Here is an 18040-nt window from a genome sequence, read left to right on the forward strand (position 1 = left end):
AAAAAATATATATTTTTTCACCCCCTCAAAAAAAGTTGTGGTTCTCCTCTCCATCACGTCCCCCCTCCCTCCCCTCCCCTCCCCGCTTATTCATGGGCCGGCTAAGTCGGCGCTAAATTTTTTTCTCAAGATTTGGGCCCCCCCCCCCCCTCTTGTTGCCGGCTGGATCCGCCCCTGCTCTCCTCTTGCTCTTTCCCTTTCATTCTTTTCTTTCTTTCTCTCTCTCTCTCTCTCTCTCTCTCTCTCTCTCTCTCTCTCTCTCTCTCTCTCTCTCTCGAGGAGGGAGGGGCCAGGGCCCCCTCGACCCCTCCCCCCTCCCCTTGATATACGCGAGTACGCCCTCTAGTGTTCTAGATCTATCTAGTTCTTTATTTGAGCGCGATGGGACAGCTGAGGTAGGTGATGTCTGATGAGCTAGCTGACGTGACTGTTGCATTCAAGAACATTATAGGTCCTACTATAGAATGTGACGATTTGAAGAGAGCGTGATACAGTCATGGCCTCGACGTGCAGTATTTGTGCAAATAAAATTCTGGCTACAAAAGATAGGTTCACATTGTCTTCGAACCTGATCGGATACACAGTCACAGACGTATCTAGATCTAGTGGTAAAGTCACTGGTAGGAGATCTCTGGCAGAGGTCCTCAAGAATCATTGGGGTGTGCGCGTGCCTCTTTCAAACTCTAACTCTAACTCTAAGGAAGACGAACATTCGTATTCGTTAGACCTAGACGCACTTTATTTTTGTAGGGCATGTCGTTCAACTTTGTCATCTGCAACAACTAAACGGCATGAATTCAACGTTGCCTTATCCCAACTGTACGACGAATCAGCCCCAACTGCTTCCATAGGTCGCGAGTTAAGAGAGCTCATAACAACTATGACGGGAGCATTATCCATTTCGACACCCTCATCCACAAGCTCCGGCGCTCGTAGTCGTACCCCATGTGGCCAAAAGCGATCTACAAGTACAACTTCCCAAAGAAGCCCTCTGAAGAAGCCTAGGTTTTCAAGATCAACAGGATCAAGTAGACCTAACCAAAAAAAAAAGGACCCGCGTCATACTGTGGGAGGTTGTCAATGTCAGGAGAACGAAAGCCCATCCAGCCAACAACAAGTGACTGTGAGTAGTCTAGATCTACTGTCTAGTCTAGAGTCTAGATCTAACTGCCGGAAGCTGCGATGCCGAAGGCGTGGGAGCTTTCTGCAGGAGGTGCATCAGAAAATATTCAAACAGCGGGTTGGGCAACATTATCTCAAAATATGCAAAGGGAGTAATTACAATTTTGACTTACTACTAGGCCTACTACTAGATCTAGTAGCCCTTACCAAAGAAAACTGCTTAATAAGCCTTCGATAAGCCTTCGCTAAGCCTTCACAAAGCCTTCAAAGACTTCATAAGCCTTCGAAGGCTTGTTTTAGTCTTCGACTGCTTATTAGTTTGCGAGAGCTAAGCCTTCAAAGACTTTCATATAAGCAGTCCAAAAATGTTGACTGCTTATTAAGCAGTCAGTAGAAAATAAGCCTTCAAGATAAGCAGTCGCTGAAAATAAGCCTTCAAAGATAAGCAGTCACTTTTAAAGAAGACCGCGAAGGCCTTCATTTTCCAAATGTGTGCTGCCATCTAGTGGTAGAAGGCGAATAGGCCAACCGGTAATTTTCAAATTCAAATCTTCACTGAGACTCTGAGCTGAGCTGAACGGCGCATATTTCAATCATTACTTTGCAATTTCGCCAGATTTGTCTTCCTGTAAAACCCACAGTATAGGGAATAAGGGGTAGATTATTTACACCAGGAAAGAAGAATTTTGAGAGTATTCTACGGCAAGAATTTAACAAAATGAGAAAGGATCGAATTTTGTTACCAAGATTACAGTCCCACACAAGCACTCTTGTGTTGGAGAAATACGATCAACTTTGCTTTGCACTGGACTGCTAGCTGCTGGAGCTACTTTAAACATCTTCATTTTGTCCAGAAGGTGAGTAATACAATTACACAATACGAAATTGAGTTTGCTTTCTGTACAGATTAGGAAATTGCATGGTCATTGATTTTGTAAATACTTGTTCACAAATATATTTGAGCAAATTAGCGCAGCTGCAGTTGATGACGGAAGGTTTAGGTAATATAGGCAGTCGAAGGTTTGTACCCAGTGGACAACGCTCGAAGGTTTAGGGGATAAGCAGTCGACAACGAAGGTTTAGGTGATTCAACGACGAAGGTATAAGCAGTCAATGATGAAGGCTTAGCTAATTTGCATATTAACTTGGCTGTGGGAAGGCCTACGGACTGCTTATAAGCCTTCGAAGGCTTAGGAAGGTTTAAACACGACTGCTTATATAGAGCTTCATTATAAGCAGTCGACTGCTTATTTAGAGCTTCATTATAAGCAGTCGACTGCTTATTTAGAGCTTCATTATAAGCAGTCGACTGCTTATTTAGAGCTTCATTATAAGTAGTCGAAGCTAATTTGCATATTAACTTGGCTGTGGGAAGGCCTATCGACTGCTTACAAGCCTTCGAAGGCTTGCAGCAATACATTGACATGCATGTTGCAAATGAAGGCTTGCGACTGCTTATATCGACTGCTTGTGACTGCTTGTGCGACTGCTTAGCGAAGGCCTTCAGTTCGGTAAGGGAGTAGATCTAGGTTGCTTGACTCCTCTGGGCATCTGGCTGGCCACTTGAAATTATAATTTGAACTTTGAAGAAATCTTTGATGGGGAAAAAGGGGGTGATTCTTTGTCCTACCCGACGATTCCATGTTGTATCCAATCGTCGATTACAGTTAGGGTGTCTGAACGATTTTTCAATTTTCAATTTGGGATCGTTTTTCACCATTTTTGTTGGATAGATCTAGATCTAGACCTAGATCTATTTGAATAAAAACTGTAATCCGAATAATACATTTCAAATTTCAAGACTCACCGATGTTTCTATCAAAAGATACAGCCCCTCAAAAACTCTGCAATATTCATAGCATTTTGGTCAGAATGGACAAAAAAGTGGTTCACGCCGAGTTATCATTTTTTGCTCAACAGCTGCATTCTAATGCATTAGGCTATATGCAAAAAGTGGGGGAAGGGTATTTTCAAACTTAAATCCTACGTGATCCCTTGGGGCTCGGGGGGGTCGATTCTCAAAAGTTGGAAATCTCCCGAGTTGCCATGGAAACGCATTTAAATCGCTGTTTTGACCAAGATATTTTTAGAAATTTGAAATGACCCCCCGTTGGAAATATGGGAATTAATCTGCCCTTTCATATGACACCTCATTTATTGAGTATCACCTTCAGGATCACAACAGATTAAGGTTTGAATCTAAATTCATTTTTAAAAACTTGACCTATTTTGCAATGCACATAGACTTTATAGGGATGTGTTTCAATGTCAATGGGGAGGGTTTTAGCACACAAAACGTGGTGCGCGATCAGACACCCTATTAGTATTACAGTATCCTCATGACAGTAGATACCTTCACACAGGCGCGCGCCCGCCCGCAACCCACCATCGGTATGCACTTGTATTGTGCAGCGGTTTGCCGTGAAACTAGCCTTAAGGGCTCTCTTGAAATGTTTTTTATGATATGATTCAAGGGAGCCTTAACCGCCTCCCATACGACTGCATGGAGAGGTAGGTAAACAACATCTCAAATGTGTCCAAAATCACACTTTCCCGCACCCAACCAATATTGGACAGTGGCTTTGATGAATTTTATGTTAGTTGTAATCGTAATTACATCCTGAATTTAAAAATCGGAGGTAAAAATAAGGAAATAATGGCAATTTTCTTACCAGACCGATACAGCTTAGCTCCCTTTTCACATGTAGCGTGTGAATTCACGATCTCTACACAATGGTGATGACCTTTGACTGGCACTTCGTAAATGTGCTGCTGCCGTATAATGCGCTGAATAACACTCATACAGCGCGTATATATTTTGGGTATGTTTTAGTAGGGTATCTCCACGCCGGAGTTACGGGTCAAATTTTGGATAGGTTTCTGAACAAGCGCCAATTTTCTTATTTACGACAAGTGCAAGAAAAGTTACCATTCTTTAAATTTCCTAAGTAAAGTCCTTCACTGTCCGATCGATCATTGAAACCTCTTCGTCACTCTCATTGTGTTCAGTTATTTCTCCTTTTCTTTCGCAATGAAATTCTTCAAAAACCGAGGAAAGAATTCTCCAGACACAAATGTTATGTATAGAGTCTATACTTTCGATGCGTACCTGGCTACCTGCAATGTTTTCTCCTGCAGTGACGTAATGTCCTATGTGTAACAGCTTCAAAACTGGGCTTTTTTTCTGAGCGATCTGACTCGATCATTTTTAAAGCTATGATTTCAGAATTATGGATGATTCCTAAGAAAAATCATTGTCATATATATTCGGAATCTCCGTCAAAAACTCTTCTATACTATAGATCTATGTCTTTTTTCCATTTTAAGCCCCGTTTTAACATGTCACCATTAACCATTTGCTTCTGTTCTAGAAACTCGCGGCTATAAAGTATGTGAGGATGGGCAAATATGGGTTGGCAATGAAACTTCTTAAAAGAAAGAGCACAGCTTTCACAAGAACGGTACAAAAGATTGTTGAAAATGCAACTCGAGCTGAGATCCGGAATATTTGCAAAGAGTCAACGGGGTCTGTGTGGAGGAGCTCTACTGAAGGAAAAAAACTCCAAAGCTTTCAGTCATTCTCTTGGAAAAAAGCACTTTCAGAAGCAAGGCAACAGTGTCCTTTCCTGCATGCAGCCATAATGGGAGCTGCAACGGCTAACAGAAAAAGCGACCGTCTATCTCGGGGAAGCAGTGGAATTGCTCGTCATGTGAGACCTGCAGTAGGAGCAATCTTCGGGATGTTGGCGTTTATGGGAAACCCTAAAACAATGAGACTGTTGCAAGAGTTCATTGGCATTGAACTGTGGCTCTCCAACTGTGGACGTGAGGTAATTATAAACCTGACTAAAAAGAAACACAAGTTATTAAATAACATTAATAAGCAGTTGTTATTACAGCGAATGCATTATGATAATAATCAAATTTACTTTGAACAGCCACATATATATTAGGCCTACAGTATGAACCTCCATCGTAATTTTTTGTCTGGTATTATTTTTATGCCTCCGCCACCGAAGGTGGTGCCGGAGGCATCATGTTTTCGGGTTGTCCGTCCGTCCGTCCGTACGTCCCGTTTGACCGTTATCACAATATCTCAAGAACCATTTAAGATTTAAACTTAAGACTCAGGAATAGTATTTATCACCATAGGAAGACGATCTGAGTAGATTCTGGAGTACGTAGGTCAAAGGTCACAGGTCACAGAGGTCAACTTATGAAATTCCTTGTATTGAGTTTGTTAGCGCGATATCTCAAGAACCATTTGAGATTTAAACTTCAAACTTAAGGATAGTATGTATCACCATAGGAAGACGATCTGATTAGATTTTGGAGCACGTATGTCAAAGGTCAAGGGTCACAGAGGTCAACTTATGAAATTCCATACATTGAGATTGTTATCATGATATCTCAAGAACCACTGGAGATTTAAACTTCAAACTTAGTGATAGTGTGTATCACTATAGGAAAACAATCTGATTACATTTTGGGTCACGAGGTCAAAGGTCAAAGGTCACAGGGCTCATTATGTATGCAAAAACAGCTTGTGATTGCGTTATCTGAACAACCGATCGATGGATTCCTGCCAAACTTTGGTCATGTATGTATCTTGCAGAGCTGATGAACTGATTAGATTTTGGGGTCACGAGGTCAAAGGTCACAGGGCTCATTTTGTATGCAAAAACAGCTTGTGATCGCGTTATCTGAAGAACCGATTGATGGATTCCTGCCAAACTTTGGTCATGTATGTATCTTGCAAAGCCAATGAACTGATTAGATTTTGGGGTCACGAGGTCAAAGGTCACAGCGCACATTGTGTATGCAAAAACAGCTCGTGATCGCCTTATCTCAAGAACCGATTGATGGATTCCTGCCAAACTTAGGTCATGTATGTAATGTTACTTGCAGAGCTGATGAACTGATTAGATTTTGGGGTCATGAGGTAAAGGTCAAGGTCATGCGGCTCATTATGTATGCAAAAATAGCTTGTGATCGTATTATCATTAGAACAGATTGATGGATTCCTGCCAAACTTAGATCATTTATGTATCTTGCAGAGCCAATGAATGGTTCATAAGATCAAAGGTCATGGGCTCATTATGTATGCAAAAATAGCTTGTGGACGCATTCTCATTAGAACTGACAGATGGATTACTATTTAACTCAGGAAATCTTGCAGAGCCAATGAACTGAGTAGATTTTAGGGTCATGAGGTCAAAGATCAAAGGGTCATATATGTATATGAGAAATTGCTTGTAATCACGATATTCTGAGAACATGTTAATGGATTACAATTGAACTTGAATTTGAAAAATTTCTTCCGTTTCGGTTTGTAAAATTGCTCTATGACGGAGGCATCATTTTCGACTGCGCGCAGTCGAATTCCATCTAGTTTTGTTTTGTTGTTTGTTTGTTTGGTGATCTAAATGCCTTTTTGCGAGGTGACTTATTTAACTTGCTTTTGGACCTGGGAGGGGGCAGGTGGGGGCACAAAAGAGTTTCAAATCACAATATCTGGGCAAAACCCAGCAAGGAATGGGGCAACCATTTGCCTACTTTCGGGCAGAAGCTTTACTTTCTTTTTCATTTTTGTCACCATTATTTTGATGACATAATAATGCATAACTAAGTACCCGTACTATAATTGAGCGGCTCGAGATGTCGTGCCTGATGATCATGCTTGGTTGACTGTCAATAGTCTTGCATGTGCCATCACTATACATGTACAATGTAGCAGATAGTAGGGAACATTGATGAAATGTAAAACACTTGCAATTTGTTTAATTTATCTTGGTCAGAGTTTAACTTTATATTTAAACCTCCCCCCCCCCCCCCTTCCATTTCTGTATTTCACAGACATTCAGGAGGTTAAATGGTCTCGGTATGTCCACATTCATGGATAGGACAGCAACCTGCATCGACACTATGATCAAGGAATCTGATCGTGACATCTTGGAAAAGAAAAAGGAACTAGAAGCATGTGAGGCAATACCAGCACAAGAAACAGGCATGTTTCTTTTTGTGAATCACATACTTTATTGTTATCATCATTTTTATTAGTAGTAGTAGTAGTAGTAGTAGTAGTAGTAGTAGTAGTAGTGGTAGTAGTGGTATGATTATTATTATTATTATTGTTAAATGTTCAGGAATTATGGTTGAACCCATACAAAAATTATATGCAGCAATACCGGTAAGCGAAAATTGAAACAAAAAGGAATCAAGAGAAAACAAATGTGTTCTGACTTTCAATGTCTTTTTTACAGCATACTTATTTTCATCGATACCAAATGACGGTCATTTAGTGATATAGTTTAATGATAATAAATCAAAGTGACCTTTTTGTCGCAATAAGATTATATTTTAGCTGCTTAGAATGACTACCAAGTCTTGAATGAAGAAAAGCTGGATGCAGCTTACATTGATAACTCTGTCTCTTTAATCAATTGATAACAATTCAGAAAAATATGTGAACCAACGCAATAAGCCAGTTCACAGTTGCAGTCTGAGCTTGAGCAGATAAAGGTCATTGCAGAACAAATTTTGAAATGCGCGGAGACAAAATACTGGATACGTGCTCCTGAAAGTTATGTTATCATTATTCATTCATGCACATTCAGTGCACTCCGTGATACAACAAGCATGCATTTGGAGATGTTTTTAACATTTTTGTTCACATCTCACATCTCAAAGTCAATTGAATAATTAGGTATAGAGCCAATCCTGATGGGAATAGTGCACTTATATACTTATCGGTGGTGGATCTAGAGGGGGCACTCCCGGCCCGCCCACCCCCCCCCCCCCCCCCCACCTTCTGACAATCCTGGATCCGCCCCTGTACTTTATAAAATATAGACCTATAGTGTGCATGAAAACCCCACTAAACCTGAATGAAGATAGTAGATTTATTTGTAATAACCCAACATTATTTTCTTTGCTATTCTTACAATGACAGAGCTGGCAATATCCAGCGGCTCATCTGATGCAGCTGAAACAAACCAAGTGGAAAGTTCCATTTCCAGCAACAAAGCAGATGGGAAAAAGTCAAAGGGGAAAAAGTCAAAATCTACACCTGAAAATCCCGAAGAGACTACTTCAACGGGCAGAACTGACAAGTCTCCGGACAATCTGGATGAAACAATGGATGGTATGCACAGCTTTAGACCAACAATTTTGTCTCTAGTTTGTTAGCCTATTATGTGGGTAGGTCAAGGAGCCGACCCTACCCGCATAAGAGGCTAACAAACTAGAGTACAGCTGTAGTCCAAAGTGAAAATTCAGTGCAATTATGTCAATAGTTGTATGCAAATCATACTTTTTGTTTTGTTTTGTTCTTTATCTATGGTGTTGAAGAGTTACACCCTTCCAACACAATTAACGAAATTTATATTATCCGTTATAGATTCGCTCCCGGATGGAACAGAGCCCGCAAAAATTGGTTACACCATAGTATTTGACAATGCCAGCCAGATGATGCACGACAGGTACAATAGGGGACACAAGAATAACAAGGAACTCAACATGGTGAAGGCATATGCAGCGTTTGATCGTGTGCCCTCCTACCTTCTGAGTGACACTCCTCCCACCGCCAACGACATCCTGCAGATAGATCCCCTGCTGTACTTACCAAATGACAGTGACGAGGCCCTCCTTAGGTATGACCTACGCTTATCTTTACTTTTCATTTACAGATACACGTTAGCTACACTTTAACGCACCGGTGGCCAACCCGCGGTGCGGCCCGCGCAGCATCGGAAAAGTAATTATAAAAATAGCTCTTAAATGAAATGCGGCCTGCTTAGCAGCCATGAAATAGGGTAAAACATTTACACACAACTATCTCTCACTATGAACATGATGGGCAAAGAAAGCGGACAAAATATACAGTTCCTCATTCTACCCTCAACAATTGCTATGGTAGACCAAGGAACATCCCTTCACTGCTATATATATGTAAAAAATCTGTAGAACAGGTGTCACATGCATATTCACCTGTTCTACACATTTTTACATACAGCAGTGAAGGGATGTTCCTTTGTCTACCAAAGCAATTGTTGAGGGTCCAATGAGGAACTGTATATTTTGTCCGCTTTCTTTGTCCGTCATGTTCATAGTGTCTATTTCCATAATTTGTTTTTATCATTCACAACATATGTATTGACTCGTTAATTGTTTGATACAAAACTGGGTCTGTTTTTGTCTCGCCTGCGTAGCAAAAAGCGAGACATAAAGCGGCAACGGCGTCAACATCAAAAACTTAACCTCAGGTTAAGTTTTTGAAATTTTAGTATAATTTTGAAAGTATAAGTTCTTATTCAATGAAACTTGGACCAAATAATTATCAAGTATCCCCAATCATTTGAGCAGAATTTCAGGTCACACAGTCAAGTTCAAAGATCATTTCAGGTCACAAGACTTGGACTACGTTGTGGCATCATCATCGAAAACTTAACCTCAGGTTAAGTTTTTGATTTTTCAATATAATTTTTAAAGTGTATGTTCTTTTTCAATGAAACTTAGACTAAAGAGTTATCAAGTATCATCAATCATTTGATTAGTCTGTTAGGTAACAAAATCAAGGTCAAATGTAATTTAAGGTCTGCAAACTTAGACTATGTTGTGGTATCAACCTCAAGACTTTGAATTTTCAGCATAATTTCAAAAGCATTTTTTTCAAATTCCATGAAACTTGTACACAAGGGTTATCAAGTATCACAAATCATATGATGCAAATTTTAGGTCACAAAGTCCTGGTCAAAGGTCATTTTAGCCTGGTCAGTAAACTTGGATTATGTTTTCACAACTTAATATGAGAATTAATAAATCAATTTTTATTATTTGTTCATATTTCATTAAAGTTATCAATCTTGGTACAAGTTATAGTAAATATTTTCTGATGATTCTTAGCCAAAACTCACTTCAAAATGCTGATTATATTCAGAGGATTTTTTTTTTTTTGGGGGGGGGGGCTGCTAATGGGCCACCCTGCCTATAAATAATATCCCAACCTCAATTTTTCATTATATCAAATTGCGTAATGCAGGCGAGACCGCCAAGAGCGTTTCCCAAATTTTTGGGTGTTTGCATTGCATGGCAAACACCCGAAAAACTCCAGAAAATTGAGAAAAATGTGCTTTATTTCGAGCAAAATCCCCTTAATGTCCCTTTAAAATGGGTAGGGGTTTCGAGCCTTGAAAGGCACACTCCCGACTAAACTAAATCTGAGAACCCCCCCGGCTTGAAACTTACAACCCTTTTCTCCCGCCGTTGAATTTTCTCATGAATCTTAATCGTAAACTGGATAGGGTAGTCCCCTTTTCTTTACACCGCGTTCAATGAGATGCAGCCCCAGAAATCACACTTAATAAGTAAACCTGATATTTTTTCACTGATTTTGTTGTTTGCTTGTTTGTTTTTACAAAATTACAAGTGTGTACACGTATTGCATGAGTGTGTGTGTGTGTGTGTGTGTGTGAGGGAGGAGAAGACTACCTACGGCCCGCCAAGTTATGCCAGTCGTTAGCTGTGGCCCGCGAGCTTTTAAAGGTTGGCCACCCGTTCAGGCTGTGCACAACAGTGTAATGAGGTACCCGAGTACACTCCCAGACTTTACAAGCTAATACTCGAATATTCGGACGCCATGTTTTTTTATAATTTTTTTTAATTTTTTTTAATTTGATTTTTTTTTGCCACCACAATACCACTAGAGCAGTATCCCAGGTCCGTCGAAACGCATGCAATTTTACTTCGAGTTGCAGTTGAAGGCGCCGATTTAATAATAATAATAACAGTAAACAATGCTGTTTTAAAAACCAAAGATGGCAGAATAATCCATTTTCCTCCGAGTCCAAATAGAAATCCGGACATTTGGTCCCAGTTTCTGAGTGGTGGGTTTGACAGTGCTTGATTTGGGAAACAATTTTTACCGAAGGCACCATACCAGCGGGCGCCGCTCTCCCTGGCACGGCTAAGCATCGGCCTGGACAGCAAATAATACGCTACATGTAGTGACTTTAATATGAGAAGTAGCGTTCACGTCCACCTCGTAAACAGAACGCATACATTTTTTTAATTTCAGGGAAGAGTACACTGTCATAGTCTCAAGGATTCTAACACAACTGATGCCTTGCTTTCAACGATTCGCTGAGCACGTCAAAAACCACATACCACATCCATACTTCAAAGAATCCAAGCAGAAGAGTAAAATAGTAAGTGTTTGGTCTATCCTCATCAACAAGTGCAGCATCGGGAGATCAGTTTGTTGCCTTTAAAGATATTTTATCCTATTCGAAATGAGAAGAGATGAAATGTTACATCAATTTCTAACAGGGAAAAATATACATGGGGGCTCAGGGCGAATTAGCCCCCAAAAGTCATAGAAGAGCCCAAAAAAACTTGCATAGAGTTCAATGCAAAACAAATTAAAGAGTGTTATTTTCATGCAAGCAAGCTTGAAAACTAGAACTAGAAAAAAATTTAATATTTTTTTCCCTGATTTCTAATTGATTTAGAAAAGGTATTTCAGAGACTTGAAAAACGAATGTGGGATGTGTTCCGATTCTGTTCAGGGCAGAGGCGTTAAATTCAACTGAGCATAGTCAACTCTCCATGTAGTCTTCCTTCAAATCTGTTACTGCTCATTTGTCCGGATATTTGTAAACTATTATCTGTAATGAATTGCAAGGGGTCACATGAAGTGCAATCATTGCCAAACGAGATACTGGTAGGTTTGATTAGAAATGAAGCTTTTAGATGTGGCTTACATCCATATCTTTTGAATTTATAGCAAGGTAATCTTTGAATATAGTTATGATGAGCATGATTTGACCCACACCAAAATATCTATGGCAACTTGCACTTTCATAATTACAACATCATTTCATTTTGATCATTTTGCATTTATTACATTTATTGCATAGGTACCGTTAGGTGTCTTGATGAAAGATGAAGCAAAAATTTACGATATGGTCGACATTCTCCAGAGCTATCACGACCTAGTACCCTACCAAGATGGCGAGCCAGTCACCACAGTGCTATATGGAGATGGAGTTAGATGCGAACGTGCACGTGATGCGCTAAATTCCAGAAGAAACGCGACAAACTCGTTCGACCGCCTGGAGGGTCTTCATCCCACAATCCAAGAAAGGCACAAACGTGGCCTTCTCTTAGAGGTATGTTGGCACTGCACATTTTTAAAAATTTTGTATGAAATTAATGGAACTTACAAGACAACATCTTTCTTGTGAGTGCATGTATTATTGAGTTCTTGCAATAATATGATATTGTATTTGGGTGCTTATATAAACAACCATGAAAGTGATAACTTGACAAATTATGCACAGTTGTAATCAGGTAGGCTATCCACACATCCATTCTTGTTTTCTGTTTCATTCTGCATTTTTCCTAAAAATATTATAGCCACCAAGTGGATATATATGAAAAACAACAACAACACAAAACCATTGTATCTTTTTCAGTGGCAAAAGAGACCTCACCATGGATGATAAAAGTGTAACTGCTGCCTATTGAAGTGTTTTTTCTTTTCACTAGTATAGGCATAGATGCAAATGCTTAACATGTCAAAATTGTTTCAGGTTGTGAAACATACCCACTGCACCTGTAAAGCTTATTACCTAAGACATTTTGTATGAATTGCAAAGATGAATTTTGTTGAGTCTTATAAATTGCAACGATATCAGTGCAGACATAGTAAGGATATATTGACTGCTTTGAGAGGCATAGTGGTTTCTATAGGGTCAAGGGAAACTCACAACCTGCTATGACCCCAAGGCGCTTGCGCCGCGGGGTCATAGCAGGTTGTGAGTTTCCCGAGACCCTATAGAAACAACTATGCCTCGAATATTAAAAGCAGTCAATATATATTTTATATACCGAAAAAAAGGAAAATGTTGACTCGATGTCAGAATCGATTAAGTCTTGCAGCTGAATGTCATCCATAAGTTGAAATCTTGGCATAGCTGTGTCCTCCATTTTGCCTCTTTATTGACAAAAAATTGGAAACAAAAAACCCCAGTATTTTGCGATCGAGACTAGTACACAAAATGGCGATCGGTCGTCTGCGCTGCGTGGATTGGTAGATTCGTCGCCTGAATGCAGCGACCAAAATCGAATTGCACTCAAACACCGTTAACGGTATTGCGCATCGGTCATCGCACAAAAGAAACTTATACGGTAACACGTAAACCAAAATGGGGATCGCAGCAAAATGACGTCACGTTTCACAGCCATGGAAAAAGTGCTATGAAAAATGGATATAAACCGGTAGAGCCGGGAAGAATGACTATGAATTTCAATTAGCGGGCATGGTTAAGAACATGACTGCATTTTCAACCAATCAGAAGACAGGATTAGTAAAGAATCTTAAAATGAGGTATATAATTGTTTATATTGATCCACGTTTGTGACTTATGTTGCCCTCAATAGGATACCTACAAATTGCTGTATGATGTGCGCAGCTCAATGGACGTTGGGACACTCAGCTTCATCAAGGAAAAGTATGGCCGGAGTTTTAAACCAGACAAAGTGATACACGCCTTCGACTCCGGCACAGAGTTATTGCAACTTTCAACGGAAGCGTATGTGGTTGCAGCCGCCTGTTTGCATGTTGAGATCGATGATCCAAGCAAGATGCCAAAAGATCTTCCAGAAGGAGATGAAGGATTGCTGTATTTTCAAGATGTTGTTGAGTTAGTGGTGGAGATTGCATTCGAGTATTTAGACAAACCAGAGGTTGCAGTCCAGCATGTGGAAGAACCTGAAAGCGAGATCCATGTGTATCCATACTGCATCTGTCACACCGATATTGAGGATGATATGTTGTTTTGTGAGAACCCTTCATGTCGTCGTGGATCTTGGTTTCACCTTTCCTGCATGAATATGACACTAGAAGATGTACCTGAGGATAAGTACTACTGTTCCATAGAGTGTTCTCAAGCATCACAGAAGAAAAAAGAGTAGTCGTCTTCCACGCTACCGATGACCATGTCTTCCAGTATTCTCGAGCAATGCTCTTTCGGGGGCTGGGAGAAAGGGCGCGATACGATGCCATCAGAGAAAATGATGGTGATCGTATCATTTCTCATTGGCGATCTGACATGATAGACTTCTACAACATGCAGCACCCGAAATATTTCATTGAAGGTTTTCACCTACTAACCGACATGAATGGTGGTGTACCAGAGCGTGTGGCGCATCAAATGAAATGGAACAGAACGGTGAACGTGCGTGGTGGAAGAGGTCACAACATATCCATGGACTTGGCAATGAATCATCTCAAAGAAGAATTCAAACTTGCTGTCAAGTCATGCAGTGGAAACATCACTCCAAGTACAATGAACCGTTATAGCAGAGTGGTGGGTATGCGTCAGGACTTTCAGAGTAAGTTTGAAGTGCACTTGCCCCAAAACAAACGCGAAAATGATAGTAGAAAGGCTCAAAACATGCAGGAAGACACGTTGGAGCTGGCGAAACTGCTTTTGGAGCATAACTGTTTGGAGCAACTCCCTGGAAGGAGTCACACTGGCTTTAGTGATTTCGTATTCAAACATGCTCTAACACAGCAGGATATATTCATTGAGTGCATAGAAAATCACCAGCTACAACGGGCCCAAGGAATGGACAAAGCTCATGCAAATGTGTCAGTTGAAGAAGAAGCATCTCAAGAAACCCTATATGAAGCATTCCTCCTACCATCCTCTCCCCTTTAGGTTCTCATTGAATTACCTTAACGTTCTGTTGATACGAGACGATTTGTTACTTCAATATTTCCACCTCTACATGTACAACCTTCTGCACAGAAAGTGCAACAAAGGCATTTCCTGCACTATCACATGGTACACTTCTCATTACGTTGTGGACAATTCCTTATGTCTTTCCTCCATTCCTGGGAGCTTGAAATTCTTCAGAATGGTGCTTCTGATTCTTCTCTCTGCGAGGGTCCTTTTTACTATCTCGCCGGTACATTCATTAATAGATCTAGGATATGCGTACATCAGTGAGTATTTAAACCTTGATGGCCATCGTGAGCCCATCTGCCCACTTCTTGCTAGTAAACAAGCATTTATTCCACTCCCCAGTTCACGATGACATCAACATCGTGTACTTAAATTCCTAGGCCAAAGCCCACTGTTGCCACCACTACTCTGATGGTACCTTCAGGAATTGCGTTCAGATTCTTTTAAAATCCCCTTCTTTCTATGCTCATTACTCAGCCAGTATACATTTTCTTCCAAAATTGTTTGGCACATGACATTTATTTGTAATCTTGAACATTCAGTGCAAGTTTCTTTGATTCTGTGAAGAAAAAATTTTTTTTTTTTACCAGAACTTAAGTTTATCTTTAAGTTATGATAAAACATCAATAATTCTCGGTTTCGTTTTTCTGGGACGCACTGTATATTCACATTGCCTCATATTTACGGTGTTCACTATTACTTGTTTTTATTTACGTCCAGAAGTCTTGGTGTTGTTGATTAGCCAGCCTAAGGATTTTGAGGGATCTTGGGAAGTCTGTTGATTGTGGAGATATATGTTGGGACTGCCAAAGGAAATGAGAACATTATCTATTTCTTGTAGCATTCCATGTTTATACAGGTATTAAAATGTAATACGGGTAATTGATCTTGTAAAGAGTATTTTTGTCTCGGATGTTGACCAGACGTGTCCAGTTACTTTGACTTGGAAGGAAAAAGTAAAACTTATTTGATAGCATGCAGGATTAAAAGAATAAATGCATATCATTAACTTATGCAACATAGATATAAGAAAAATCATTTTTGTTTTCTTCTCATGATTCAGAGGAATTTATTATCATCCAAATCTTCTTCAAAATAACAAAGCATAATAAATTATTTAATTTCAAAGTGACACTGATGTCTAATAACAAAATTAATGAACTTAACATAGTTTTACAATGACATCACTTCTAATAACTGAATAGAAAGTTGATCTCTTGTGTTTCCAGCGAGTCCCTTTTGCATCGTGTTTATTTCTATTCACTCTCTTTTGAATAGGTGTTTTTAATAACTTGGCTCTTTTAACTACATCTGTTTCAATCAACCATAATTTTTTTATAAATGCACCAGAATGCAAAGACAATCATATAATTATGATGGAACAGAATAGTATGAAGGTAATTGAGAATATTGAATTTTCTTCTGAAATGAAATGCAGTGACGTTCAGATGTTAAAATTTGTATATTATTTAGAGAAAATAACGAAGTTCATCAAAACAGTTTATCAGTCAACATATTGTTGTTTCAAGAAGTTTTGGTATATGTTTGCCTACATAGTGAGTGTGTGTGGATGCGTGACTTTCCGTGTCTTCCCCCTTAAACATACAGTACTCGTAGAAACTAGAAATATACCAACCGGTTAGAATTTCTTGCCACCAGATGTGTGTTGTCGTCACTCATTGCAACAACTGATAGATGATAGATGTCCTGTGTGGCAGTCGCAGTCAGTGCCAATGTCTTCTACAAGACTTGCTATTCTGCTACCTTCCAATAATCGTAGATATATGTCCTGTGTGGCGGTCGTAGTCAGTGCCGATGTAGGAATGTCTTCTACAAGACTCACTATTCTGCTACCTTCCAATAATCGTAGATATATGTCCCGTGTGGCGGTCGTAGTCAGGGCCAATGTAGGAATATCTTCTACAAGACTCACTATTCTGCTACCTTCCAATAATCGTAGATAGATGTCCTGTGTGGCGGTCGTAGTCAGTGCCAATGTAGGAATGTCTTCTACAAGACTCACTATTCTGCTACCTTCCAATAATCATAGATATATGTCCTGTGTGGCGGTCATAGTCAGTGCCAATGTCTTCTACTAGACTCACTATTCTGCTACCTTTCAATAATCGTAGATGTCCTGTGTGGCGGTAGTAGTCAGTGCCAATGTCTTCTACTAGACTCACTATTCTGCTACCTTCCAATAATCGTAGAAGATGTCCTGTGTGGCGGTCGTAGTCAGTGCCAATGTGGGAATGTCTTCTACTACTAGACTCACTATTCTGCTACCTTCCAATAATCGTAGATATATGTCCTGTGTGGCGGTGTTAGTCAGTGCCAATGTGGGAACGTCTTCTACAAGATTCACTATTCTGCTACCTTCCAATAATCGTAGATATATGTCCTGTGTGGCAGTGTTAGTCGGTGCCAATGTGGGAATGTCTTCTACTACTAGACTAACTATTCTGCTACCTTCCAATAATCGTAGATATATGTCCTGTGTGGCGGTTGTAGTCGGTGCCAATGTGGGAATGTCTTCTACAAGACTCACTATTCTGCTACCTTCCAATAACTCGATTAGCTGTCCTCTCTAGTGGCTAGTTGTTTAGGTGAGAGTTAATTGTCCTTGAACCGTATGCATACAGGAAATTTTATCTTATCTAATCAGTGGTGTAATGAACCAATCCTTTTTTGTAGGGGTGGTGTGCTATCCAGAAATTTTTTAAGGAGTTTCAGCTGCTGACAAACAAGAAGAAAAAGCTTCGGGAAAACAGGAATTTCAGAATAAAAAAGGTCCAATCGCCTAGATATGCAAGGAATGTTTTAATTATATTGAGAAAATGCAAATATTTTCTTGCATTATTATTTCAGGGCAGCTCTCCCCCATCCCTCCCTATATTACGCCAGTAGATGTGATTATTGCATATTGTGGTGGTATCCTTATTTCTTTCATCACTGTGAAATGCAATGTGCTTCGTCGAAAGCTAGCTAGCAGAATTGCCCCTTCAGCTGCTCGAAAGTACTTCTCGTTCACCATAACTTCCACAGCTTCAGGCAATGCGAAAAGAATGGAGATGTGTCCAGATCTTACATCTATGTGAATTAAAGTGTAAATAATTTTACAATCAATGTAAGATTTTAATTTTCAGATGACAATATTTACATCTTTC

General features: G+C 39.9%; 1 protein-coding gene across 1 annotated transcript; it reads left to right on the plus strand.

Annotated features, from left to right (window-relative positions):
- The first annotated feature begins 396 nt into the window (after positions 1-396).
- LOC105443560 lies at positions 397-16370 on the plus strand. The gene is made up of 8 exons (XM_011676866.2): positions 397-1123; positions 4494-4952; positions 6979-7129; positions 8075-8266; positions 8522-8774; positions 11198-11327; positions 12039-12290; positions 13564-16370. Exons 1-8 carry the CDS (start codon positions 497-499, stop codon positions 14095-14097), a joined length of 2598 nt encoding a protein of 865 aa, XP_011675168.2. The 5' UTR covers positions 397-496; the 3' UTR covers positions 14098-16370.
- The last annotated feature ends 1670 nt before the right edge of the window (positions 16371-18040 follow it).

The sequence above is a fragment of the Strongylocentrotus purpuratus genome, unplaced genomic scaffold (genome assembly GCF_000002235.5).
Source record: "Strongylocentrotus purpuratus isolate Spur 01 unplaced genomic scaffold, Spur_5.0 spur5_scaffold_14, whole genome shotgun sequence".
Lineage (NCBI taxonomy): Eukaryota > Metazoa > Echinodermata > Echinoidea > Camarodonta > Strongylocentrotidae > Strongylocentrotus > Strongylocentrotus purpuratus.